General features: G+C 44.6%; 4 protein-coding genes across 6 annotated transcripts; 2 read left to right on the top strand and 2 right to left on the bottom strand.

Moving 5' to 3' along the window:
- The first annotated feature begins 2,109 nt into the window (after nt 1–2,109).
- On the top strand, nt 2,110–6,440 carry faah2b (fatty acid amide hydrolase 2b). Its single transcript, XM_003978560.3, has 11 exons — nt 2,110–2,403; nt 3,192–3,274; nt 3,498–3,634; nt 4,047–4,256; nt 4,377–4,496; nt 4,572–4,707; nt 4,825–4,942; nt 5,015–5,134; nt 5,492–5,603; nt 5,716–5,904; nt 5,988–6,440. The coding sequence occupies exons 1-11, from the start codon at nt 2,218–2,220 to the stop codon at nt 6,161–6,163; spliced, it is 1,587 nt and encodes a 528-aa protein (XP_003978609.2). The 5' UTR covers nt 2,110–2,217; the 3' UTR covers nt 6,164–6,440.
- nelfa (negative elongation factor complex member A) lies at nt 6,439–10,032 on the bottom strand. The gene is made up of 11 exons (XM_003978559.3): nt 9,808–10,032; nt 8,854–9,025; nt 8,584–8,745; nt 8,412–8,501; nt 8,186–8,313; nt 8,036–8,105; nt 7,851–7,939; nt 7,671–7,779; nt 7,272–7,594; nt 7,100–7,199; nt 6,439–7,006 (listed from the first exon to the last, which is right to left on the bottom strand). Exons 1-11 carry the CDS (start codon nt 10,015–10,017, stop codon nt 6,822–6,824), a joined length of 1,638 nt encoding a protein of 545 aa, XP_003978608.2. The 5' UTR covers nt 10,018–10,032; the 3' UTR covers nt 6,439–6,821.
- nicol1 (NELL2 interacting cell ontogeny regulator 1) lies at nt 10,028–12,991 on the top strand. Of its 2 annotated transcripts, none has more exons than XM_003978558.3 (4): nt 10,028–10,720; nt 10,925–11,049; nt 11,442–11,530; nt 11,742–12,991. In XM_003978558.3, exons 2-4 carry the CDS (start codon nt 10,938–10,940, stop codon nt 11,811–11,813), a joined length of 273 nt encoding a protein of 90 aa, XP_003978607.1. In that variant the 5' UTR covers nt 10,028–10,720; nt 10,925–10,937; the 3' UTR covers nt 11,814–12,991. The 2 variants fall into 2 exon arrangements, with proteins under 2 accessions (XP_003978607.1, XP_029696104.1); XM_029840244.1 differs by having other exon boundaries at nt 10,922–11,049.
- A 9,879-nt stretch (nt 12,992–22,870) lies between these two features.
- Nucleotides 22,871–23,801, bottom strand: LOC115250692 (protein Ycf2-like). Of its 2 annotated transcripts, XM_029840374.1 has the most exons (3): nt 23,643–23,801; nt 23,420–23,504; nt 22,871–23,233 (listed from the first exon to the last, which is right to left on the bottom strand). In XM_029840374.1, the coding sequence occupies exons 2-3, from the start codon at nt 23,499–23,501 to the stop codon at nt 22,953–22,955; spliced, it is 363 nt and encodes a 120-aa protein (XP_029696234.1). In that variant the 5' UTR covers nt 23,502–23,504; nt 23,643–23,801; the 3' UTR covers nt 22,871–22,952. The 2 variants fall into 2 exon arrangements, with proteins under 2 accessions (XP_029696234.1, XP_029696233.1); XM_029840373.1 differs by lacking the exon at nt 23,420–23,504 and having other exon boundaries at nt 23,643–23,772.
- Nucleotides 23,802–27,060: the final 3,259 nt, after the last annotated feature.

Genomic DNA, 27,060 nt, shown 5'->3' with positions numbered 1-27,060 from the left:
AAACACCGCACTTGTCCTCTTAAGTAACGCGAGCATCCGTGCAGGCACCCAAACAGCCCAGGAGGCCGACACAGATCGGCTTACGTTGGTCTCCAGGGCAGCAGAGGTGCTGCAAAATGGCTTCAAGAGAAGTGCTGCTCCGCCCGGAGGGACCAGCAAAGCAAATTAATCTCCTGGATCCAGACTGGGAGGGCGGGGGGAGGAAAGAAGGTGCTCAGTGGTCTCATCAAGAAATGAAATGTAAAACTAAAGGTGATGCGTTTAGTGATTGGTATTTAGATGGTCAAGGTAAGCAGCAAGGACAGACGGTTGGCATGTTTTTCTCCCAGTATTCCCAGATTCCTGGTTTCTGCAAACACGGAGTCCTTTTCCCCTTTTCCCCTCTTGTCTGTACATGCCTGTTTTCTGAGCCTCGGGTTTCGTGTTTCAGGTGAGGAATGAGCTCTCGGTTGGGACAGCGAGCTTTGTTTTGTGCCAGGCTGACGAGAGCTGTCTCCAGACTAAAGAGCTGTCCTCTCTGGCTATGGAACGGTGGGTGCAGAGGTCACATGGGTCTCCCTATTGTGGTAAACAGGAGATGTATTGATCATGTGGGCTCAGCTTTTTAACCATCATTTCCAACCTGGCTCTGAAATGAGGTCCCTCTGGGGTCAAAATAATCACTAATCTGCTCAGCAGTGGTGCTGCCATTTCATCTATTTTATTGATTCCTTGTTTCTTTTACATTGTCCCACATAAACATTGTTAAAATCATGACTGTTTGCTTAAATACATAAAGTATTGTACACATACACAATAAATGCAACAAACTACATATTCAATTTAAGGTTATTGAATATGCTAGACATAATAATTGTCACAATATGCTTCACATATTGGTGACACACATATTCTGCAGCAAATTATACTCATGTTGTAATAATATATAACAATAAAAGGTATTTTGTCAATCGTTTATGCCAAAACATCACACATGTGAGCACGTTGCTGCTGACTGTAACACACAATATGGATTCTCCACTAACCCACTGACCTGTATTGGAGAGAAGCTTTTTATTGCGTGTGCGCGCTCAATTAGAGCTAAAACACGCACCGATGCTCCTCTCTAGTGGCAACACGCGATACTGTCTCAGGTTATGAGTTGAAAACTTGCAAATACTTCTTAAAATAATCTTTTCTGAAAACCTATACGGTAGAGGAAGCATTCCGTATGTTTTCAGCTTCTAAGAGGGATTCTGTAAAAAATACAAATTTTTTTTTTTGTAATTTTAATCTTGTCTAAAATTCGACTGTTGCCAATTTGATTTTATGCACTTGTAACACTGAGAACTGAAGAAGCTTCTGGATAGAAGGCGAGACGTCTTCAAAGAGAAGAAACAGTCCAGTTGACAGAGAAAACTACCTTGGATAACTGTTTTATTCATAGTTTTTACTGTTTTCACCAGTATATTACCACTAAAACTATAGGAAGCTTATTTTTTCCTATGGAGATTTGATTTTACAACAAGTATTTTAATGGAAATGTTAAAAAACATCACACAGATAAACAGGTACAGACAGACAGACAGACAGACAGACGCACGCACGCACACACACACACACACACACACACACACGATCGGGAATTCACCACTTAGTGGTGACATATAGTGACCTTAATTCTAAACTGGTCGCTGTTAATTTAATTTTGCTTCACCCGCAATAATCCCGTTAACGCAATAACTCCCTGGAAGAGTTAAAGGTTCAACTGTCAAGTTAACGCTAAAACAACCCAAACATTTCACAATAACAACCGAATTATTATCGATATATATATTTTTTTTTTGATGTGGACAAACGTTAGAATTTGACCAGTATATTAAATATGCAGATTATAAGTAATAAAATGGTTTATCTTGGTTTGAATGGTTGTATATCAATTTGATTAACACTACAACTAGCTAAACAATTCAAAATTGCAATCATATAGAACGCATATCGTTATACACCTACACAATAAATTATATTTGAATGAGGGTACAGTATTAAAGTCGGGTTTTTGTTTCCTTAAATGCTTTTCTTTTGAAGGAAACTGTTGCCTTCCGGTGCTAGCCTTCTCTAGCCTGCCTAACTTGACGCACACGCGCACGTCCGTCCTTGGCCTTTTAATGGTCGCGTGCGCAGCAGATCATTTAAGCTAGCACCGGCCGGACTCGGCTCCTCTCTGCGGCGGCAACGATGGCACCGAGCGGTCTCGAAAAGGTTCTGGCGTCGCTCTTCTGGGCTGTCATTGGGCTCCTCTTCGCGGTCTTCCGGGTGCTGTCGCGGAAGACCGCAGCGCCGGCGGCGAAGCTCCCGTCTGTCCGTAACCCGCTGCTGCTCGTCTCAGCGACGCAGCTGGCGAAGAAGATCCGGCGAAGAGAGGTGTGTACGCGGCCAGAGTGAGCGGAGGCGCCGGCTGGATGCCAGAATATAACTTAGAAAAAATGACCGAAATGTGACAGAAACCAGTCATTAATAAATAAACGACGTGGAGAATCCTTATCAAAGACAACGAAAGAGATTAAAGCATCCTTTTTGTTAACTTTGTAAAACAACATTAGGCCATTTTAAATGGTCACGATTTTAATAATGATGCCATTTAAAGTTACCCGAAATGTACAAATATGTACAATTCAATACTTGCAACGATGTCAGGTGTTTAAAATATTAACTAAAAAAAAAAAAACTCTGGTGAAGAACATGAATTTGAATTAGCTTTATTGATCATATCGATCGCATTTTAGCCGGACAGAACACCGGAAGTGTAGTCTGTGACGTGAGGCGCCCCTAACATAAAGCAACAATGTTTATTTGTTTATTTACTTTAAAAAAAGCGGCGCAGTTTTCCGATTTTTACTCTTTAGACACCCGTTATGGATAAATATGAGATATTATATTTTACTGGTCAGTATTGAATTCTTCTGCAGTCCAACGAGTGGGACTCTTATTGTGCATTATCTGCAGTTTGTGATAAACCACTAATCCCTCTAAACCTTTAAAGAATGTTGGTCAGTTTCTCACCAAAGAAAAAGGTGCTGCACAGTCTCCTCAACTTAACTAAGTTCCCGAGACATTTGTGTGTGTTTTCTGTTTAATATCAGAATGACTTTGGTGGCTCAGTCTTGCATGATTAAAGCGTGCACTTAATGAAAGCATGAATGTTTTGACAGGTGCTGAGTGTGGAGGTGGTGCAGGCTTATATCGACAGGATCCAAGACGTCAACCCGCTTATTAACGCCGTCACAAAAGACAGGTAAATCCAGATTCTTCTTTTATTTACATTCTTTTATCCACTTTCTCTGCGGTCATTTTGGGTCAGGTCAGGCTGTTTCATTTGGTGCCGTATTTTCCTTTACTCAAGTTGATTCTACTAATTATTGTCTAACAAGAAAACAAAGGGGTGCGTTAATGTTTAATCCAGGTGTGGCTAACCATGTTTGAAAGGGTGAAACAGTTGAATTCCCCTCTGGTTCAAGGTTTGACGCTGCCCTCCTGGAGGCCGCGCAGGTCGACAGGTTAATCGAGGAGGAAACCGGAGGAGAGGAGGTGCTGGAGGACCGGCTGCCTTTACTGGGAGTTCCGCTGTCTGTCAAAAGCTCCTATGCCTTCCAAGGTACAGTCCAGACATATTTGTCCCACTCAAACTCTGAGTTTACTTGAAATTAGTAGTTTAAAAAAAGAAAATCATAGCTAAATCTCAATTGTACACAGGACTTAATTTATTCATTCTATAATGATTACAGAGCTATATAAAGTAAATCTAAATTACTAAATGGTCATTTAAATGGCTTTGGCATATCAGTGCCCCCTAGTGGTTCTAAACCTAAAAAGCACTCTTAAAAAAAGAGACAAGTCATCAGGATTGCACAGATACAGAGCATTGAAGCTAATATAGCATCTCGGGAATTAGCTTAGTAGTACCAGTAAATAAAAAAATCCACGGCGAACTGAAATGATGTCAATGACGTTTAAACCTCTTCCAATGCAACTCATAGTTTCACGCCACTGTTATATCCATCTCGCAGGCATGCCCTTCACCTCTGGTCTGTGCTCCAGGCGTGGCGTCATCGCCTCGGTTGACGCTCCACCTTTGACCCTGCTGAAGAGAGCGGGGGCCATCCCACTGGGCACCACCAATACCAGTGAGCTGTGCATGTGGTCAGAGTCCCACAACCATCTCCACGGCATTACCAGGAACCCATACGACCTGGAGAGGATACCAGGCGGAAGTTCAGGTTAGTGTCGGGGAACTGGTCTGTTGGTGGTCTGTGGTCCGGGTCCATCTTAAAGGGGAGGGGCCTATCTACAGCACCTGTGGTCTTTAGTTGTTCATCCTCTCTATCTTGTGTCCTCAGGAGGGGAGGGTAGTTTATTGGCGGCTGCGGGCTCAGTCATCGGGGTCGGCTCCGACATCGGTGGCAGCATTCGCATGCCGGCTTTCTTCAATGGGATATTTGGACATAAAACCACTCCTGGTAAGACAAACCGTCACCTGAATGTCCAGCTCTTTCTTTGATTTTACTGACATTTGCTCAATTTGTTTGCTGTAGGTGTCGTTTCGAATGAGAACCAATACCCTCCTTCATCCGGAAGACAAGAAGAGTACCTCAGCCTTGGACCCATGTGCCGCTATGCCGAGGATCTGAAGCTGATGCTCAAAATAATGGCCGGACCCAATGCTAACATGTGAGCTCCATTCACAGAGATGAATATTTGGAGGCTAGCGTTAATAGCTAGCATAGCGGATCAAATGAGTGGGACGTTGTGAAAATTAGGTGCATTTTCCTTCATACGCGTGCGCAGGTTGTCCCTAAATGCAACAGTTGACCTGAAGAAGCTGAGGTTCTTCACCATCCCCCACGATTCCGGCTCTGTCTGGACGCACCCCGTCAGCAAAGAACTGATGGAAATCCAGAGGAAGGTGCGGTGGATGTTAAAATAACAGCCAAAAAATGGGGCGCCGAGTTTTTAAACCAGAACACGTGTTCCTCAGGTGGTGGAGCGTCTGGAGGCCGACCTCGGGGTGCAGGTGCAGGAAGTGTGTCTCCCTGAGCTCAGCTACAGCTTCCAGATCTGGGACACATACATGAAACTGCCTGACGACGAGGGCAAAGTAGGTCGGACCATGAACCGGAGCCACAACACAGACACCCAATGTTTAAGCAGCGGTAGACATTAAAGCTTAATGTTTTACGGGGACAGAAAACAAAGTTTAGGACATGGCATGTGGTGCTCACACACACACACACACACACACATCCTTGTACTTCTATCTTTGTGAGGACTTTTCATAGGCATAATCCTCTCCTAAACCCTATTCTGACCTTGACCTTAACACCACATCTGAACCCTCAAACAGTCCTTTGAAGTGGTGAGAACCATCCAAAATGTCCTCACTTTGCTGGTAGAATGCACACAGATCTTATTACATATTTGTTAATGTTTGAGTAATCATTTTGCCCCCCTTCAGTCTCCCATATCTTTTACCGAGCTGATGGGGGAACCAGGGCACCCCGCCTGGCCTTCCTGGGAGCTGCTGAAACGGATGGTGGGGAAATCGGACCACACCGTGGCCGCCATAGGTGAGGCGGAAACTGTTCAGTCATTTCCTGTTGCTATTTGGTGGAAGATGCACAAGTAGTTTAGAGACCAAAAATAATGAAAGGTAACGGCTTATCTGTGGGCATCCATCAGCTCTGGGCCTCATGGAAATGACCCATGGTTCTAAACCGTCCAAGGTCATCATGCAGCTGAAGGAAGACCTACAGAACAAGGTGGACGAGCTACTTGGCACAGATGGTGTTTTTCTGTACCCATCACACCCCAGAGTGGCTCCCAAACATCACCACCCTCTCTTCAGACCTTTTGACTTTGCTTACACAGGTTAGTTCTGCATTAACACAAACAGAAACCAGCCTTGCATTCCTTTATCTGTGAATGAAGAAGCCGTTTCATCTTTTCTCCAGGTATAATCAACATTCTGGGGCTGCCGGCCACCCAGTGCCCTCTGGGGCTCAACCAGGAGGGGCTGCCCTTGGGCGTGCAAGTGGTGGCCGGGAAGCTGCAGGACCACCTGACCCTCGAGTTGGCCGTGTTCCTGGAGAAGACCTTCGGAGGATGGAGGGACCCGGGAGCCGAATAACACACGTAAAGTCACGTGGATGCGTCGCACCGAGCAAGCCTTTTTGTGTCGTCTGCCAAATGATTGCGTTAACCTCCCTCGTACTGTTCCGAGACGTTAAAAAAAAAAACAAAAGTAGCTTTAAGGACTAATCGAGTGACAAAATGAATGTTGCATAGTTTCACTTAGACCATTTTTGGTGCCTGCGTTGTTAAAATCTGTTTCTTAATGTGACAAAAGGGGGAAAAAATAGATCCACTGATTGGAAGCTGGAACAAATAAAGGTGGGACAGATGGAGCGATGGAGCTGGTCACCTTTATTTTCTTCACTTAAAGAAAAAGATGAAAAACGATACATTTTTTTTTGTCTATCGTTCTTGCCACTAAATGAAAATTCCTAATTACACAATCGTATAGGTTTTTGAGTCCAGACGCGTCACATGCTTGTACATTAACTGTCCAATTATCAAAAGGTGCCTGGAATGAGGGTTTCGGACTCGCCCCTCACGACCCTCTTAGTGATCAAAGATGACTTAAAGAGAAACGTTTTCTTTAAAAAAGAATGACTGAACTGTTTGAAAATGACTGAACAAAAATGACAACTGTTCTTTAAGGATCCCTGCATTTTTTGCAGTGTACAGAAGGGGGGGCGGGGCTTGTTCCCGGGCCTCCGGGCTCCTCAGGAGGCGTTGGTGATGGGTTTGTATTTTTTGAGGCGAGTCCACTGTCCCGTGGAGTAGTTCATTTCAAAGACTGTGTCCACCAGCATGGTGGTGCTGCCCGTGCCGTCCGCTTTAGGCAGCACTTCCGTGTGCTCGCTCAGCTTGATCTGGATGATGTCGCCCTGCTCGGGGCACGGGTTCTCTGAGGGACGCACGGACAGGAAGCAGCGATGAGCGAGGCTCGTATAAACGCTCCCGTTTGAAAATAAACCAAAAAAAAAAAGTAAAGGCTTACCTCTTGATCCAGCCATGAAACCCAAGATGAGAGCTTTTTCTGGTCTGGTGACCTTGTTGGCGGTCTTGAACATCTCCTGGGCGGCGTACATCTGGTCTCTCTGAGGAGCAAAAAGGAAAGAATTCAGCTTTCGTGCGTTCTGTACTGATCCGTGAGGCCGGTCTCCACTTACTGTGAGCGACAGGTTCTTTTTGGGCTGTGGCTGCGGCGCTGTGGGAGCTGGCGTCGGCGTCTGGGTCTGAGGTGTGCTCGGGGGCTGCGTGGGGGTCTCCTGCTGGCTGGCGGTCGCCGCTGCCGGGGGCCCGTTGCTGGCGGGGGTGGAGACCGGCGTGCTGGGGGAGGCGGGGGTCGCCGGGTTCGCGGCGCTGCTTGCGTTGTACATGGGCGTCCTCTGCTTGTACTGGCCGGGCAGGGAGGCTGTGGCGCCCGGTGCTGCCGACTCTTCCGGTTGGCGGGCAGCCTGGAGCGGGTCCCGCCCTGAGCCGCCGGCATTTGCTTCAAAGCAGAGAGGACATTTAGATGATGCGACCTTCAGGTATCGGTGCGATTCTGACTCGGACGGGAGCCTGACCTGGCTGTGCTTCGGAGCTGGGAATGTACGACGAGGAGGGAACCATACTGGGCGTGGCTGGTAAATAACTGGTCGACGGTAGAGGATTTTCGTTCAGCGACCCCAGTTTCTGAAGGTCAATATCAGATTATTAGTTTGATCGGAAAGGAAACGGGACCAAACGGGACAGAGGAGGAGTACCTGCGTGGAGACGAGGCCAGCGGCGTAGTCGGGGGTGGTGTTTTCCACCACCGCCTCTTCTTTGGCGGTTTTCTCTCCAGTTTCTGTTTCTGAGAGGGGAAGACGTTAAACATACGACGTGCAATCGTTCGCTGGCCCCCTGCTGAGAGCAGGACCCCCCCCCCTCCCCCAACAACAATCATCACCTAAAGTCTTTCTTCTTCTCTTGGCTTCTCTTCCTGCTCCAACCATGTCCAGCTCTGAAATATCCAACAGCTGGAAAGAAGGAAAACATTAGACGGCGTCGATAAACTCGCGGATTTGAATGACGGCCCAACGTGGAAGTGATGCGTCACCTTGACCCCTCTCTCCTTGCGCAACGGCGTCCGTACTGGGGTAATCGGTGCGCGGTTACTGGGGGGGCTGAACATGCTGGGGGCGGTGGGGCTGCGGAACGGGGCCTTGGGAATCCCCTTGAGAGGAGCTGTGGATATGGAAACAAACGGGTTTCAGCAACCAGACATTTTTATAAATTAGTTAACGACAACGATTATTATATTTATATATACTATATATACGCACTCGTTGTGTCAATCTTTTTGACCAGTCCTCTTCCTTTGGCGTGGAAAGGCACTCCGGCGGTCTTTTTCAGCTGTTGGGCCGTCTCTGTGGCTGGAATACATCATATTTATAACTAATAATCTACAAGAACAATAATAGGCTTCTAACTGGCAACATGTTTAGAGTCCCTTACATTTCTGAAGCAGCTCTGCCCTGAGAGTTGCACTCTTGGGCTTCCGTTTCAGCTGGAAATGCTTGACAGGGGGGGTTAAGGGTCCCACCAGAGTGGTTAAAGCACTCTTGTTTAGGTACTGGCACTCCAGCGGAAGCATGGCCGATGCCTCGCACTCGCTCACTGTAAGGAGAAGGTGAGACGATCCAGGAACAAACACAAACCTCAGTGCTGCGACGAAGAATAAAAGGGTTACAGCCTTAAAACACACAAGCCAGGCCCGTTTCCTACCTTTCTCCCGAAGCTCTCCCAGAATATCCTGCACGTTTGGATTCTGCTCCTCCAAATCCAGATTGAGTGAACCGGTCCCTGGGAAGGACTTGAGGATATCTGCCACCATTAAGACCCAAGGCTCCAAGTCCACAGTAGCCAACTGGATTATCTCTGACAGGGCCTCCTTCATCTGGCAAGAGTTTGGGTGATTTTTTTTAGTCATTCGTTCTTTAATAACAGTATAGAAATGAGGAGAAAGAGTGCTGTATTATACCCAACTCGTTTGAACGTGCACAAATGTGAAGCAATTCTAAAAAATCCTAAAAGATGGGTTAGACATCGTTTGTGATACTTTCTCTGCATGGACTACAAGGATACTCGAGACGCGTATTTCCCCCCTCCATAATACAATTCTCTGGCACAGATCCGGACTAAATTCTGATCTTTTGCCAGGGGAAAATGTGTTTGTTTTGCTGACGCACGACACAAGAAGCAGTGACGGGCAACTCGGAGAGTGACGTCACGCCCAACAAGTACCGCCCGTCGTATTTTAGCAGCTCTCCCGAGCCCATCATGTAATGTCTGTCCGACACCCGCAGAGGGAATGGTACCGGTTGCTGCTCAGCCGCCGCGGAAATATCTGCAAATCTCACGATTGCCAAGCTCCTCGCACGGCTGTGTGCGTTTATTTGCGAGCACGAGTTGAAGATTGCGACGGCGTTGGTCGCAGGAATAGTTTTTGGTTGTCCATTTGCGCATTATTGATCGTAATTAGAAACCGCTTCCGACTGAGAGCAGAAGCCAACAAAAGGAGACTCGAAAAAGCTCAGGCGCTTGATCAAACTACTGAGAAATGGGCTTCAGAGACGCGTGCAGCTGCCTCTAAATGCCTTCTTGGTTTTTGTACTGGCGCAAAGTTGGCAGCTTTTCTTATCCACCGAGTTAGCCACTAGCTAACGCTCAAAGACCCACCTCGTCAACGGTGCGCTTGGGGAGATGCAGCATCCCCAGCAGAAGTTTCAGCTTCACCGGCGGCGATAAGCTCGAAAAGCACAGCCGTATGTTGTCAATTACTGACACGGTGAGGAGAGAAGCGATGCTCGGGGGCGTCCAGAGCTCGTCCGTAGAACCCAGTTTGTTGTGAAGCCACAGGCCGGTGTCGCTGTCCTTCATCGACGCCATCTTGGAAAAAGAAGCGCTATAAGTTCGGGCATTTTAACTGGTTACCTAAGAAAACAACCACGACCCGCCCACACAGTCAGGAGGCCATGTGAAACCAACGTTGGGCTTTTATCGACTATAATGTCTAATAAATGACCGAACAGAAAAGCATAGCACCCCCCGACAAGCAATGATAAAGAACTCTTCCCTCCAAAAATCCTGGATCTAGAGATACTACATATAGGGTTTCGGAACGTGACGAACGCGACAAAATGTATTATTTTCCTTGTCCAATTGTGTACATTTCTTGACAGGTCCGTTAATAACGTTAATAGCCCCCCATCAGGCAAATAAACGGCTGCCACACCGCCTCTGTGCGGAGGTAAAAATGTATTTCCACTGCAGTTCTATTTAATAAACACCCATAAGGTGAGATTTTTATACCCTGTCAAACGTCAAGCATAGGAAACTTCGATTTAGGATATTTAAATAGCACTCAATTTCTACTTTCTTTGCAATCATTCTATTTCTCTGGGAAATGTCAATTTGTGAACACAATTCTGCCTTATGTCGCGATACTCGATGCTTTTATTTAGGTTATCGTTACCGGAAGTGCAGGCTTTGTTTTGAAAGGAAAGGTAACCGCGAGATACGCGCATGCGCATTTCTATGTCATCTCCAACGATCCTTTTACACAGATCTCTGGTTTTCATCCCGTTTTTCGGTAGGTTGATTCATTATTTTCCAATTTAACAACTACTCTCAAACCCCGTAATTTTTAATGACCAACATTTTCCAACATTCATTCTATAAACGAAAACCAGATTTGGTGTTCTTATTAAAATGCTGTTTTATTTACCGTCGATCGTGCAGAATTGATCCCGTTGTTGCCTCGATAACTCCTCAGGTTTTATTTGTAATTCAGCAGAATTAGCTCCACCATGGCTTCCAGCGGGTTTCTGCAGGCAGCCGCGCTTCTCCTGGCGGTCCAGCTCCTCGGTGTCGGTGTAGCAGGTGCGGATCCAGAGTCTGGCACAGTCATCCCCGCAGAAAGTACGTGATTTCAAAGGCTGCCTTTTAGTCCTTCCCCAACCCCCCCTCGCCTGTCCCAAATCTTATTCGGATTATTGTGATCCGGTAATTGGGCAGTGGGAACAGGTCTCTGCAGATGTTCGTTGCCTGCATCTGTAGGTCATCCTGATGGATGGATCACAAGGAAAACGGGCCTGCGCAGCTCCTTTAAGACCCACAGTGCCCCAAATTAGGGCAAAATCTCTTCACATCAAGGGGTCATTTTAGATTGCACAGAAATATATTTATCCAATGCACAACACGCACGTGAGTGAGTAGACAGTAGCTATTTGTTCGCCGATGAAAACAAATTGTTAAAAATTGGGAGACAAACTCTTAATCGTTCCCCTTCTTCTGTTGTGTTTCACTTCCAGGCCGTCCGTGCGTAGACTGTCACGCGTTTGAGTTCATGCAGCGGGCGTTGCAAGATCTAAAGAAGACCGCGTTCAACCTCGACACCAGGGTAAAACCGGGACATTTCCCAGCTAAACCATTCTCCTCTCTGGACTCAACATCATTTTTGATCTACTTAAAATTAAAACTGAAATTGAAATGCTCCACATCTTGTCATCTTTGGAAGTTTTTTTTTTTTTTTTTTAATCAAAAATGTTGACCTGAAGACACCAGAAAGCTGTATGGGACCCTTCCTAATGGCCATGTGTTGTCTCCCGCAGACGGAGATGCTGGTGTTGAGGGCGGAGAGGAGGGCCCTCTGCGACTGCATGCCCACTAACTCTCTGCGCTGAAAGACCCCCGCGTCCGTCCAGCCTCTCCTCACGTCCTGCCCCCCCCCCCCACTCTGAAACCTCTGCTCACGCATCATTTTAGTTGATCTCATTTACCAACCAGGCACTTTATTTTCTTTTGTCTCTTCAGTCATGTTCAAATGGCGCATGGGAGGAAGTGTTCGGGCCCACTTTTATACCTCTGGCATTTTCCATCACGTCTCCCTGTTGTGGTAGGAGTCAGGACACGTCTCACCGTCTCACATGTGTCTCAAATTCCATGATTCCGTTACATAACACTGGAAATTACGGTCACATTTCCTATGGCTACTTTACCATGCGAGCATTAGCTTCTAGGCTAGCATTCCTTGCGCTGTCATACCATTCCAGCTGGCTGCATTAACCCGATAAATTAAAAAAGGACGTTTAAAACTCCACAACTTTTATGTACAGTAGATAGCCGAAGTTATTTGTCAGCTGTCTTGTTTGAGAATGTTTACGACGATTATAAAACTGTAGCATCTTATAAAATTTATTTAACTGTTTGAATTTGCCAAATTTTGCGTTAGTGGTTCTAGAACCTCGGTCAAACTCAATTAAGGAATAGTAATTTATTTAGTACATTTCCTTTGAACCAACCATGTATATTTTTAAAAATGGAATGCTAAGTTATAATATATGTTTAATAAGCCTTTGTTTGTTTGTTTTTGTTTGAAAAAAACATACCATGCAGGTTTTGATTTAGCACAGCACTGTAGCATGAAACAGCACTTTTGGTTCATCTAATGTTAATATAGATTGTATTTATAGAGTCCGTATGCAGATGCATTTCAGTGGATGTGTCCACTCTGTCTCACTTTAGTGTATGCAAGTATATTTGGAGACATATAGAGAAACTAAGTTGAGTTGCAATATGGCTGGAGCGGTGCTTATATAGGATTAGTAACCGCAGTAGGGGGAATAGAGATGAATTAAAATGTCTTAATGTTGTTTGTGAATGCTGTACTTTGTTAACATTATGTCACAAGACGCCATTTATAGTCTCGTAGTAAATAAAAAATGATGTGTAGTGTTTCTGTCTGTCTGCTAAGTTGCATACATGGACTGCATATGCTTTATTAACCATTAAAATGATAACAGGCTCGAACAGATTATACTGGAACCCCACTGGGCCGATCAAAGTTAAATAAAGCTTTTTTAAAAAAAATCAATACTCTGAATATTATCTTTGAAAAGAGTCTTGCGACAGCCTTGAGCTGTCATGATAGAAGCCTAATTAGTCAGTGAAAGATCGGCATCGTGCTTCTTTCATCATTCCAGTTTTAACCAATGAGAGCTGCAGTCAAAGCGGTGGCAGATGTTTCTTTATGTTCATATTTGCCCTTTGTTCTGTTGTGTCTCTTAGTGCCCAGAGGTTCGAGCAAACGAGGTGACGCTAACAATGACACATTAGCTTCCTCCATGCAAATTGTTCTCTATTTGGAATTGGGAGCGAACTACAAACACAGTTGTTTGACAGGACGGACATGAGCCATAGGGTAAATAGGCCGACTTACTTAAAGCCTGTTCCCTGAAGCATCCGCTGTTAGAAGCTTACCCCTCTACTACTTTTTGCCCATTTTCATTAATTTAATACAGAAGTTGAGCAAATTCGTCCAAAGCAACATAAACCTCAGTGTCTACACCTCTCCAGATACATTTTATTCAACGCGCACCAGCTTACTCATTATGCTTCAAGGTCTTTAGGGTTTTAGAGGTCAAATCCTTGTGCAGAGCTCTTCTTTCTCATTGAATGTTTGTGTTTTTACTTAAGATATACTTTAGGACGCCTCATTTGCCCTGAACTCCACAGCCCCAAAACTCTCCTTCTGCTTTTTATATTCATTACCATTAAATTTATTTGTTTATCACATGTTACGAACATCCACATTCAAGAGCTGCAGCCTGTAACGATCCTTTCCACTCAATAACAGCCCTGAGGCCAAGATCAAGGTATAATCTAAGCTAGCAAACTATGAGAAAAGCAAAAGTGAAGAAACAGCTTTCAGAACAGACTTTTAAGCAGGAAAAGATACACTTGATTTTTAAAGCTGAAATTCTTTTTATTGTATATTGAATGAGTTAGTGAGGTAATTGCCCCTCAACCCAGAGATCAGGATAACTGGTAGACATTCATGAATGAAGGCTGCTCGTTATAGATGAGCAAACATGACAGGAGAGGAACGAATCATCTGTGATGTCATCAGAAACATCTGCTTCATCCTCAGGAGCCTCTTCATCTTCCTCAGCCTACTCCTCAGATAAAGTTTCGGCCTCTTGCGCCACAGCCTCCACGTCATCTTTGTTAATACCCAACTCCTCCATGGCCGCCTTCACGTCTGCGTTTTCCAGCTCAGACGCAGCTTCTTCAGCAGCTTCCTCCAGGTCCTCTTCAGAAATGCCGGCGTTTTCCAGCTCAGACGCAACCTCTTCAGCAGCTTCCTCCAGGTCCTCTTCAGAAATGCTGGCGTTTTCCAGCTCAGACGCAGCTCCTTCAGCAGCTTCCTCCAGGTCCTCATCTGTAACACTGAGCACTTGTTTCAAATATTCTCCTGCATCGTCGGCATCGATGTGGAGCTCCTGATCTGTCGCAGAATTATAGAAGACACAGAACTCAATAATCAACATTTACTGCGTCTTATAGAGCCAAAGCTCCGCCCACACACCATTTTTATCTGCTCACCATTGATCGGCGCAGCACTGATCCCAGCCACAAACCCCAAGACCACCAGCAGAATCTGGACCTTCATTCTCTGAAAGAATCCAAAAGCAGCGTCCACTTATTTCAAACTTCAAGCAAAGACTTTGGGTCTCACTCAGGAGTCCCACAACTGTTCTGCTCACCTTCAGCGTGTTCTGCAGCAAAGGCTGAAAGACTTCAACTCCAAGGCTCTGAGTTCTGATGTTCTGACCCGTGCTCCTTTATTATATGCACCTTACTCCGCCTATCTGTTTGCTGAGTGAAGGATCCCGTCTAATGGATTGGTGCCGAGAGCGTTGGTTCAGTGTGGTTCACTGGTGAGACAGCGCTCCGAGGTCTATGATGCGCTCACTTGCTCGTATCAGTAAAGGTATGAGATTAAAACAAGAGCTTATAGCTGTTTAGAACCCTTTGAATGTACACAGCGCTGGCTGGATGCCCGTCTATGAGGTCGACTCCCCACAATGTTCTCCACTACAGATGCAACCGGGTGGAACCAGGTTCTCTCCTGAGGACCACATGCTGAAAAATCCAAATACAAACAAAAATACCCCAATGTTAATATCGTGTAGCTTTTTGTCGGTGATTTTTATACGTGTTTACTTATAACTGAATCGATGTTTGACATGTAGCAAACAAGCAAGTTTCTGATGCAGACAAATGTAAAGGCTAAAGACCTCGGAGGGGACCCAGGCAGTGTGTGGGAACATGTTACATTAGTGCCACAGTCAGAATAATCCTTCCACTGTGAGATTAACTTTTCCATTGTTTATCTTTGTGCTGGAGGCTGAGGCAGATGATCTGATGCGCAAGCCGGAATTTTTTTGTTGCCATAGGCACAAAGTTTTGACTCTTTATGGTGAGAGTTTGTCTGTGCTTAAACTGCTCAACCCTGTGTGCGTTGAAGTTTGTAGGTTCAAGCCTCTTTTGGTCTCTTGTTGGACAAAAGATTAAAGACAAAAGTGCTCGGAAGGAGTCTTTTCTACACTCTTATGTTGGTGGAGCAGGATAAGACACAGGCTTGAATCTATAAAGAGCTCAGGTTCAAAGCCCACCTTTTAAAAAATAAATAAATAAATAAAAAACAAGTCCAGAAAAAAATAGGACAATCCAAAGGTTCAGCCAGTAGCGAAGATGATAAAAGATGGGCAAGGACAGGTCTTAGATTATGGCGTCACATCCCAGCACCAACGTGACCAAAAAGCCCCGTCAACCATAGCGCTCCTGCCTTGCAATAGCTCAGGGTGCTGACACCCTTCCTTAGTTTGCTGAAGGTTGTGGGCTCCAATCTTATGAGGTCCACTTTTGAAGTGAACCGTTAAAAGTACAGAGATAAAAACCCTACGAGCACATTCTCAGCCATAGAACCTCCATGGTGGGGAGGAGAATGCGACCGTAAGCCGCCAGTGGTGCAGTGTCTGGTTCGAATCCTGCAATGCCTGAGGTGGAGGATGGAGGGGGCCGTGTCCCCCCCTGAACGTTCCTGGACATGCAAGTAGGGGGTTTTGCAGAGGTGTTGCATGACATTTTAATTATGCTAGCGAGCACAATATACAAAAAAGACAGACAACATCATAACAAGTTGGCACATGTATGTATGTTTAATTATAATTGCTTTGATACGTGGGGGAGAAAACAAAGGAGTGTAAATGCTCATCCTAAATCTAATGGAAAAAGGATACAGTTTGTAAACACAAGTATCCAAAACATGATAATCCTGGCAGACCAGAAACTTTGGGGTGGTGCCACAAACAGCCTCGTTGCTGTACAAGCAGGAGTGATGGAAGACCTTGATCACACTCTTATCCAACAAGTTATTTCTGGATTGATCCTTCGGAACCATAGACCTACCTGGTACCGGCACCCATGTTTGGATTGGCTTGATGAGATGTTTATTTATATAGCGTCTGTTACAACCAAAATTGTTTCTAGGTGCTTTAATCCCAGGGTTTGGTCTCCCAACAAGCAACAGTGGCAAAGAAAAACTCCCCTTTAACAGGAAGAAACCTTGAGCAGGACCAGACTCATGTAGGGGGACCCTCCTGCTGATGGCCGGCTGGGTAAAGAGAGAGGGAGGAGAGGAGAGGAGAGGAGAGGAGAGGAGAGGAGAGGAGAGGAGAGGAGAGGAGAGGAGAGGAGAGGAGAGGAGAGGAGAATAGGCAGAGATAAATGAAATACATTAAAAATACAATCTGCTGGTGTAAGAGTTTTAGTGGGTCAGCAGGGTTGTCGGCAGGCCAGATACAGCTATAAAGGCGGGTATATCTGTAGATGGATGGGGGGGGCAGAGAAACTACACAAGAAATAACATCATCACTGATCTACTTGAGGGGAGAGGAGAGGAGAGAAGGGGAGGAGAGGAGAGGAGAGGAGAGGAGAGGAGAGGAGAGGAGAGGAGAGGAGAGGAGAGGAGAGGAGAGGAGAGGAGAGGAGAGGGGGGAGAGGAGAGGAGGGGAGGGGAGAGGAGAGGAGAGGAGGGGAGAGGAAACCATGACCCAGTGGGGTGACAGAGGCCTGTCAGGTGATCGTGTTTCTGGACCCCGGCAGCCTCGGCCTATAGCAGCATAACTAAGATGTGACCTAATAATTAGACGACCCCCTAAGTATGATAATTATATCTAGGATAATAATTGGAACTACAGAATTACTGACAATAAGCTTTTTCAAAGAGGTAGGTTTTAAGTCTAATCTTAAAAGTAGAGATGGAGTCAGCCTCCCGTACCTGGACAGGGAGCTGGTTCCACAGCAGAGGGGCCTGGTACCAAAATGCTCGGGCCCCCATTCTACTCCTAGAGACTCTGGGAACCACAAGTAGACCAGCATTCTGAGAGCGGAGCGGTCTATTGGGCTGGTAAGGTGTCACTAGCTCCTCCAGGTAGGATGGAGCTAGCTGCAGCATTTTGGATCAGCTGGAGGCTTCTTAAAGAGTTGTTTGGGCACCCTGATAATAAAGAATTACAACAGTCCAGCCTGGAAGTAACAAATGCATGGACTAACTTTTCAGCATCATGCCGCGTCAGTAGTTCCCTGATCTTTGCGATGTTTCTCAGGTGAAAAAAGGCACTTCAACTATTTTGATGTGTGAGTTAAGGGACAGATTTTAGTCAAAAGTTATTCCATGATTCCTCACAGAGAGACTAGATGCTAAGGAGATACCACCTAGATTCTAGACGGTATCATCTCTCCTGAGTTAAGGAGAAGGAAATTTGAAGACATCCAAGACTTTATGTCTTTAAGACAGGTCTAAAGCTTCACTAACTGCTCTGTCTCCTCTGGTTTCATGGATAAATAAAGCTGAGTGTCATCAGCATAACAATGAAAATTTATTCAATGCTGCTGAATAATGTTTCCTAAGAGAAGCATGTACAAGGTGAAGAGGATTGGTCCAAGTACAGAACCTTGAGGAACCCCATGGCTAACCCTACTGTATGAGGAGGGAACACCATGGACATGGGCAAACTGGTATCTATCAGATAAATATGATCTAAACCAGTCTAGTACTGTCCCTTTAATCCCAATCACATGTTCCAGTTTCTGTAGCAGGATGCTGTGATCAACTGTATCAAAAGCAGCACTGAGGTCCAGCAGAACCAGCATAGAAACCAGTCCATGATCTGAAGCTATTAGAAGACTTTAATAAGTGCTATTTCTTTGCTGTGATGAGCTCTAAATTTCTAAATGTGTCAGTGGACCTGGAGAGACACAACAAAAGCATTAATAAACGTTAACTTATAGCTGATGAAGTGGAATAGTAAGTCTTTGGTTGAAATCCAGACTCTCTCCCCAATAAAATTGGCTGGACCCTCTTTTCGTCTCTAGTTAGTGGCTTGCATTTGTACTCCCGTAGAGCAGCAGTGCACTGTGCAAACCTCCCCAAAATTTGCTGAGATCTTAGGACCAAAGTAGATGCCGACTGGTTGTTTCCCTCTTCTTCAGAGGGTGGAAAAGACAAACCACAGAACACCTGTCAACAAATGCTCTGCTGTATCTTAGCTGTGGGGAACTTGTTGAGTGGAATTAGGCAAACCATTTTTGAAAAGCATTGGATCACAGTAAGTATTACCATTACAAAATCTAGGGAGAAATGCGATAGACTGGCTGACCTCTGATGAAAGACCTTATTCTAGATACAGGCTGGACCAGTAGCCACAGACTCCTGGGAGGAATTCTCATTGGAAGCTACTCAGATCAGATTGCCCTTAATTGACCAAGAAATACCCCCCACCCCCTTCTGCCCCCATATCATGCAACTTTTCGAAAGGACTATTGTTGGGTCGTTTCATTATGCCGAGGCTTGGGACACACAGGAGATGGCGTACTCTAAAGATAATGTAAATGATTGATTGATTTCAAATTTTCATGTCCACCTTGTAGTGAGTGACCACAAATGATGATGGATACAATGCTTGGTTAAGAAGTATCATTTGTACTAATTTCAGAGTGCATTATGGGATACATTAAGTACACTAAATAGGTTATGGCCATCCTCACTCAACATTCGGACACCTTGTCAAAATGGCGGACCCCTTACTAAGTGCACTATATAGGGGATAGGGTGTGAGGTTATATGTAACCTCACAATATGGCTGTTCTCTGGAATGTTCTGTAAATGTGCTGATAAATCCTTTATCAATATTTAAACAGATCATCACATTTTACAATTTTTTGAGTACTTGTTATAAGAATGCTGAACAAACGAGACAATAAAGTGTGAAGTTTAGTGGTGCAGCTGATGATCACATTTTATTAATTTATGCAAAAACTACTACAGACTGTAATTGACAGTGTAATGAATGCAGTGGGTACAATTGTACAGCCCCAATTTTTACTCGACATCTGCTTCATTTAGGACTTTTTCTGCTGCCTTTTCAGCATCCTCTTCAGAAGTGCTGGCATTTTTGACTTCAGATTATTCCTCCTCAGCAGCCTCCTCTACTGCCTCTTCTAGATCCTCTTCTGAAATCTCCTCAGCAGCCTCCTCTACTGCCTCTTCTAGATCCTCTTCTGAAATCTCCTCAGCAGCCTCCTCTATTGCCTCTTCTGCGTCTTCTTCTAAAATTTCCTCAGCAGCCTCCTCTACTGCCTCTTCTGCGTCTTCTTCTAAAATTTCCTCAGCAGCCACCTCAGCAGCCTCCTCTACTGCCTCTTCTAGATCCTCTTCTGAAATCTCCTCAGCAGCCTCCTCTACTGCCTCTTCTAGATCCTCTTCTGAAATCAACTCAGCAGCCTCCTCTACTGCCTCTTCTAGTTCCTCTTCTGAAATCAACTCAGCAGCCTCCTCTAGATCCTCTTCTGAAATCAACTCAGCAGCCTCCTCTACTGCCTCTTCTAGATCCTCTTCTGAAATCAACTCAGCAGCCTCCTCTAGATCCTCTTCTGAAATCAACTCAGCAGCCTCCTCTACTGCCTCTTCTAGATCCTCTTCTGAAATCTCCTCAGCAGCCTCCTCTACTGCCTCTTCTAGATCCTCTTCTGAAATCAACTCAGCAGCCTCCTCTACTGCCTCTTCTAGATCCTCTTCTGAAATCAACTCAGCAGCCTCCTCTACTGCCTCTTCTAGATCCTCTTCTGAAATCAACTCAGCAGCCTCCTCTAGATCCTCTTCTGAAATCAACTCAGCAGCCTCCTCTACTGCCTCTTCTAGATCCTCTTCTGAAATCAACTCAGCAGCCTCCTCTAGATCCTCTTCTGAAATCAACTCAGCAGCCTCCTCTACTGCCTCTTCTAGATCCTCTTCTGAAATCTCAGCAGCCTCCTCTACTGCCTCTTCTAGATCCTCTTCTGAAATCAACTCAGCAGCCTCCTCTAGATCCTCTTCTGAAATCAACTCAGCAGCCTCCTCTAGATCTTCTTCTGAAATCAACTCAGCAGCCTCCTCTAGATCCTCTTCTGAAATCTCCTCAGCAGCCTCCTCTACTGCCTCTTCTAGATCCTCTTCTGAAATGACCTCAGCAGCCTCCTCTACTGCCTCTTCTAGATCCTCTTCTGAAATCAACTCAGCAGCCTCCTCTACTGCCTCTTCTAGATCCTCTTCTGAAATCTCAGCAGCCTCCTCTTCTGCCTCTTCTAGATCCTCTTCTGAAATCAACTCAGCAGCCTCCTCTACTGCCTCTTCTAGATCCTCTTCTGAAATCTCAGCAGCCTCCTCTACTGCCTCTTCTATGTCTTCTTCTGAAATAGACTCTAGCTCTTCTTCAGCTTCCTCTAGGTCGTCTTCATTAATGTCTCCATTTTCGAGCTCAGTTTCCACTTCTTCCAAGTCTCCTTCAGACACATTAGCCGCGTTTAATGCATCCTCCACTTCCTTGTCTAAAATACATTGAAGTCGCAGTTAACATCTGTGTTTGACTAAACAATGAACTGTTTAAGTGCTGTGATGTGTTTCTCTGAAGTGTTGTAAAGTTTAATTACTATAATTAGATATATGAATTATATTGACTAAAAACATCATTTTTTATGCAGTTACCATTAAGATGCAGAGCTGAACCTGGTTTTCCATTTAGCACAGTCACAAATCCAAAGACCAACAGGAGAATCTGGACCTTCATTTTCTGAAAGAAATTAAAACAACAGATCAAATCCTCTGAAAGTTTTTACCCAGAATATCTGACAGACCTGAAGAGTCAACCACAGCCTCACCTTCAGGATGTGGCGGCTTTCAAGGGTGAAGAAGCTCAGCTTGAAAGTCCTGGTGTGTCTGACTGTTGAACCGATGCCGCTTAAGTATCTGAGCTGCAGCGCCAACATGTTTGTTCAGTGATGCGTTTAACCAAATGAAATGTTTCCACACTCTGTTTGGTTTTGGTATTTTGTGAAAAAATGCTCAGAGGCAGGTGCTGCCATGATTCCTATTCAAGGAATCATTTCAAAAAGCTACAAGTTTAGATTGGGACGTGGTTCCACATTACCACAAAGCTGATAACATCGTGTTAGCACGTCAAATAGCCTGACATTTACAAATTCATTATGGATTTATTTGATATTTTCTACATTTAGCTTACTTATCTTTGTGCCCTGAGGAATAGGCAGATGAGCTGATGAGTAAACAATATGTATTTTACTTTAAAGTCGGGCTCTCAGTACCAACACTCTTACTTTAGTGTTTCCATCGTGAGTAAATTTGCACAGCATCGCCACGCCTTTATCTGCTATTACCTTTACGTTTCTACCTGTCTTAATTTCATCTTTCATGATTTATTTACTCCTTATTTACCTGCTGAACAAATTAAGATCTAGATTAGATGCCAACATTTTGATCCTGCTCTATCTGAAGGAGAGATGAATAAAAAATGTCTTCAAAATCCACACAGGACTTTTTTTAATTTGAATTTGAATTTTGAGGTGTAATACAACAGTGCAGTTTGGCTTTTTGAATTTTTTGCAGGTTTATTTGGACCACAAAGGATATTTCTGGCACATGAAGATATAAAGTCTCGTTTGATTGAACAACAGAAAATGGAATTATCCAAGTTTTAAGCCTTGGGACAGTAATTGGAGAATTGGCTGCTTCGTGCTTCTGTGACCAGGCATCTGTTATTCCCATATTATGACATCTGTTACCCTATAATGTTACATTATCTGGTGGAATGGAAAAGAGCTGCCACTTTAAAGTTAAAGTTAGGATAATAAATAATAATAAACTGATACTTTCTTAAGAAACAATGAGCTGGTGAGCTCAGCAAGGCCAAAAGACCTGGAAAACCAGGAGAAACAAGTGTGATGGGTAATGGAAAAGTCCTTTTCTTGGTCACGTATGAAAGCCTCCACAAGAGTCAACCAGATTAAGGCATACTCCTGTCAGAGGGTTCACCCTCACCACCAAAAACATCTGAAAGAGCCCAGAAAGTTCTGGGATAAAATATGAAGGACAAATGAGAAAGAGACGCTTGGAAGAGAAGAGTATGCTGAAAGGAAGAAATTCTTCAGAACTCATTGGATGGTGCTTTTTGGTACAGACAATGACTTAAATCGCGCACAATAAGCACACAAAGAGGTTTTTTTTCAAGGCAAGTGGAATGTTTCCTTGCCCCGAATCCAAATAAGCTTGCATTTTGTTTGCTGAAGACAAATTTGAAGGGACAACGCCCCTGGAATGAGTGGGAACTGAGCACAGCTACAGTAGAGGTCTGGCAGAGCAGCACCAGGGACAGAACCCCGCGTCTGCTGATGTCTAAGAAGGGTTCCCCTAATTATCTTAGCTTAGAACATCACAGCCCTCCACAAATATAACATGGCAAGAGTTTCTTTGAGAATGCAGCTTGGTAAACATGTTTGGAACACGCGAAAGGGAAAAAAGCTGCAATTTGTTTTATATCATCAAAGAAAAAACAGACTCGGGTTTATTGCTGGAAGGATATTTATTTTAGATCTTAGGGGCAACACAGCGAAGACTTTTTTGACTCTTCTTCAACAGAAACAGGTCACTCATCTTCCTCATGAGTGGCGTCCTCTACTGCCTCATTGGCGCCCGCCACAGACACGTCGGCCTCTTCTTCCACTTCTTCCTCGGTCTCGCCTGTGCTTTCAGCCACAGACTCTTCCTCTTCCGCTTCCTCCTCCAAGTCTTTTTCGACATCCTCGATCTCATCACTGACTCCTTCCACCTCCTCGTCAGGAACCCCCAGATCATGTAACAAAGCTTTGACTATATTCTGGGCATTGTTGTGCAAGTTCTTCAAGGTTTCCCCTGCAGCTTCGATCCCTGGGAACACAGCATTGTTATTAGCTTTTCAACGCAACCATCTGTGTTCTGTAGCTTGTAGAGCAGTTATTTGACTATACAAATTACTAGAGCTGTAAAATGTGAGCAATATTTGAGACTTCTACAAGAGTAAAAAATCCAAAGTGTTGAAAAATGCACATCAAAAGAGTCATTTTATGTAGCTACCCTTGTGTAGCAGACCAAAGCCTGATGCTGACTCAAACATCGTCACAAAGCCAAACATTAACAGCAAAATGTGGACCTTCATTTTCTGAAAATCAATAAATTATGTAATAAACAAACAAATAAAATGAATGTGCAAACAAATCATTAAAAAGGGACTGATTTCCAAATGACTGATCTGAGCTTGGGGATTGTGCAAAGAGTGATCTAAATACACAATACTCACTTTTGGGTTGTTGCTTATTTTCAAAACAACTCTGATGCTCTGCGGCGCGGCTCTGATGATCCTTAAATATGTGGTTGTGCTGTAACTTGTTTGCTTGCTGGCTTAGAAACAACATTCAACCACTGAAACATGGACTCTTCTCTGTTTGTGTGTGTGTGTGTGTGTGTGTGGAGGGGGGGGGACTATATGGAGTAGATGTGTGAGGCGACACAAGCAGACAAGGACAGAGGGAAAACGCAATCTTAATCAACAAAATTAAAAAGTGAAGTTTAAAAAAAAAATAGAATCCTGCAATGCCTGAGGTGGAGGATGGAGGGGGCCGTGTCCCCCCCTGAACGTTCCTGGACATGCAAGTAGGGGGTTTTGCAGAGGTGTTGCATGAAATTTTAATTATGCTAGCGAGCACAATATACAAAAAAGACAGACAACATCATAACAAGTTGGCACATGTATGTATGTTTAATTATAATTGCTTTGATACGTGGGGGAGAAAACAAAGGAGTGTAAATGCTCATCCTAAATCTAATGGAAAAAGGATACAGTTTGTAAACACAAGTATCCAAAACATGATAATCCTGGCAGACCAGAAACTTTGGGGTGGTGCCACAAACAGCCTCGTTGCTGTACAAGCAGGAGTGATGGAAGACCTTGATCACACTCTTATCCAACAAGTTATTTCTGGATTGATCCTTCGGAACCATAGACCTACCTGGTACCGGCACCCATGTTTGGATTGGCTTGATGAGATGTTTATTTATATAGCGTCTGTTACAACCAAAATTGTTTCTAGGTGCTTTAATCCCAGGGTTTGGTCTCCCAACAAGCAACAGTGGCAAAGAAAAACTCCCCTTTAACAGGAAGAAACCTTGAGCAGGACCAGACTCATGTAGGGGGACCCTCCTGCTGATGGCCGGCTGGGTAAAGAGAGAGGGAGGAGAGGAGAGGAGAGGAGAGGAGAGGAGAGGAGAGGAGAGGAGAGGAGAGGAGAGGAGAGAATAGGCAGAGATAAATGAAATACATTAATAATACAATCTGCTGGTGTAAGAGTTTTAGTGGGTCAGCAGGGTTGTCGGCAGGCCAGATACAGCTATAAAGGCGGGTATATCTGTAGATGGATGGGGGGGGGCAGAGAAACTACACAAGAAATAACATCATCACTGATCTACTTGAGGGGAGAGGAGAGGAGAGAAGGGGAGGAGAGGAGAGGAGAGGAGAGGAGAGGAGAGGAGGGGAGGGGAGGGGAGGGGAGGGGAGAGGAGAGGAGAGGAGGGGAGAGGAAACCATGACCCAGTGGGGTGACAGAGGCCTGTCAGGTGATCGTGTTTCTGGACCCCGGCAGCCTCGGCCTATAGCAGCATAACTAAGATGTGACCTAATAATTAGACGACCCCCTAAGTATGATAATTATATCTAGGATAATAATTGGAACTACAGAATTACTGACAATAAGCTTTTTCAAAGAGGAAGGTTTTAAGTCTAATCTTAAAAGTAGAGATGGAGTCAGTCTCCCGTACCTGGACAGGGAGCTGGTTCCACAGCAGAGGGGCCTGGTACCAAAATGCTCGGGCCCCCATTCTACTCCTAGAGACTCTGGGAACCACAAGTAGACCAGCATTCTGAGAGCGGAGCGGTCTATTGGGCTGGTAAGGTGTCACTAGCTCCTCCAGGTAGGATGGAGCTAGCTGCAGCATTTTGGATCAGCTGGAGGCTTCTTAAAGAGTTGTTTGGGCACCCTGATAATAAAGAATTACAACAGTCCAGCCTGGAAGTAACAAATGCATGGACTAACTTTTCAGCATCATGCCGCGTCAGTAGTTCCCTGATCTTTGCGATGTTTCTCAGGTGAAAAAAGGCACTTCAACTATTTTGATGTGTGAGTTAAGGGACAGATTTTAGTCAAAAGTTATTCCATGATTCCTCACAGAGAGACTAGATGCTAAGGAGATACCACCTAGATTCTAGACGGTATCATCTCTCCTGAGTTAAGGAGAAGGAAATTTGAAGACATCCAAGACTTTATGTCTTTAAGACAGGTCTAAAGCTTCACTAACTGCTCTGTCTCCTCTGGTTTCATGGATAAATAAAGCTGAGTGTCATCAGCATAACAATGAAAATTTATTCAATGCTGCTGAATAATGTTTCCTAAGAGAAGCATGTACAAGGTGAAGAGGATTGGTCCAAGTACAGAACCTTGAGGAACCCCATGGCTAACCCTACTGTATGAGGAGGGAACACCATGGACATGGGCAAACTGGTATCTATCAGATAAATATGATCTAAACCAGTCTAGTACTGTCCCTTTAATCCCAATCACATGTTCCAGTTTCTGTAGCAGGATGCTGTGATCAACTGTATCAAAAGCAGCACTGAGGTCCAGCAGAACCAGCATAGAAACCAGTCCATGATCTGAAGCTATTAGAAGACTTTAATAAGTGCTATTTCTTTGCTGTGATGAGCTCTAAATCTCTAAATGTGTCAGTGGACCTGGAGAGACACAACAAAAGCATTAATAAATGTTAACTTATAGCTGATGAAGTGGAATAGTAAGTCTTTGGTTGAAATCCAGACTCTCTCCCCAATAAAATTGGCTGGACCCTCTTTTCGTCTCTAGTTAGTGGCTTGCATTTGTACTCCCGTAGAGCAGCAGTGCACTGTGCAAACCTCCCCAAAATTTGCTGAGATCTTAGGACCAAAGTAGATGCCGACTGGTTGTTTCCCTCTTCTTCAGAGGGTGGAAAAGACAAACCACAGAACACCTGTCAACAAATGCTCTGCTGTATCTTAGCTGTGGGGAACTTGTTGAGTGGAATTAGGCAAACCATTTTTGAAAAGCATTGGATCACAGTAAGTATTACCATTACAAAATCGAGGGAGAAATGCGATAGACTGGCTGACCTCTGATGAAAGACCTTATTCTAGATACAGGCTGGACCAGTAGCCACAGACTCCTGGGAGGAATTCTCATTGGAAGCTACTCAGATCAGATTTGCCCTTAATTGACCAAGAAATACCCCCCACCCCCTTCTGCCCCCATATCATGCACCTTTTCGAAAGGACTATTGTTGGGTCGTTTCATTATGCCGAGGCTTGGGACACACAGGAGATGGCGTACTCTAAAGATAATGTAAATGATTGATTGATTTCAAATTTTCATGTCCAGCTTGTAGTGAGTGACCACAAATGATGATGGATACAATGCTTGGTTAAGAAGTATCATTTGTACTAATTTCAGAGTGCATTATGGGATACATTAAGTACACTAAATAGGTTATGGCCATCCTCACTCAACATTCGGACACCTTGTCAAAATGGCGGACCCCTTACTAAGTGCACTATATAGGGGATAGGGTGTGAGGTTATATGTAACCTCACAATATGGCTGTTCTCTGGAATGTTCTGTAAATGTGCTGATAAATCC

This window comes from Takifugu rubripes, chromosome 8 (genome assembly GCF_901000725.2).
Source record: "Takifugu rubripes chromosome 8, fTakRub1.2, whole genome shotgun sequence".
Lineage (NCBI taxonomy): Eukaryota > Metazoa > Chordata > Actinopteri > Tetraodontiformes > Tetraodontidae > Takifugu > Takifugu rubripes.
The sequence above is the reverse complement of the archived record's forward strand: the minus strand, read 5'-3'. Positions and strand labels throughout refer to the sequence as shown.

What these genes read in the sequence shown, in the direction of transcription:
- nicol1 (XM_003978558.3), top strand. Translation starts at nt 10,938, where the DNA reads ATGGCTTCCAGCGGGTTTCTGCAGGCAGCCGCGCTTCTCCTGGCGGTC. An exon ending in CACAGTCATCCCCGCAGAAA is followed by an intron (nt 11,050 to 11,441) that starts GTACGTGATTTC and finishes TTTCACTTCCAG; the next exon opens with GCCGTCCGTGCGTAGACTGT. An exon ending in CGTTCAACCTCGACACCAGG is followed by an intron (nt 11,531 to 11,741) that starts GTAAAACCGGGA and finishes TGTCTCCCGCAG; the next exon opens with ACGGAGATGCTGGTGTTGAG.
- faah2b (XM_003978560.3), top strand. Translation starts at nt 2,218, where the DNA reads ATGGCACCGAGCGGTCTCGAAAAGGTTCTGGCGTCGCTCTTCTGGGCT. An exon ending in AACGCCGTCACAAAAGACAG is followed by an intron (nt 3,275 to 3,497) that starts GTAAATCCAGAT and finishes CTCTGGTTCAAG; the next exon opens with GTTTGACGCTGCCCTCCTGG. An exon ending in GATACCAGGCGGAAGTTCAG is followed by an intron (nt 4,257 to 4,376) that starts GTTAGTGTCGGG and finishes TTGTGTCCTCAG; the next exon opens with GAGGGGAGGGTAGTTTATTG.
- LOC115250692 (XM_029840373.1), bottom strand. Translation starts at nt 23,757, where the DNA reads ATGTTGTTTCTAAGCCAGCAAGCAAACAAGTTACAGCACAACCACATA. An exon ending in AAATAAGCAACAACCCAAAA is followed by an intron (nt 23,234 to 23,642) that starts GTGAGTATTGTG and finishes CTGTGTTCCCAG; the next exon opens with GGATCGAAGCTGCAGGGGAA.
- nelfa (XM_003978559.3), bottom strand. Translation starts at nt 10,017, where the DNA reads ATGGCGTCGATGAAGGACAGCGACACCGGCCTGTGGCTTCACAACAAA. An exon ending in GGCAGAGCTGCTTCAGAAAT is followed by an intron (nt 8,502 to 8,583) that starts GTAAGGGACTCT and finishes GATGTATTCCAG; the next exon opens with CCACAGAGACGGCCCAACAG. An exon ending in CAAAAAGATTGACACAACGA is followed by an intron (nt 8,314 to 8,411) that starts GTGCGTATATAT and finishes CCATATCCACAG; the next exon opens with CTCCTCTCAAGGGGATTCCC.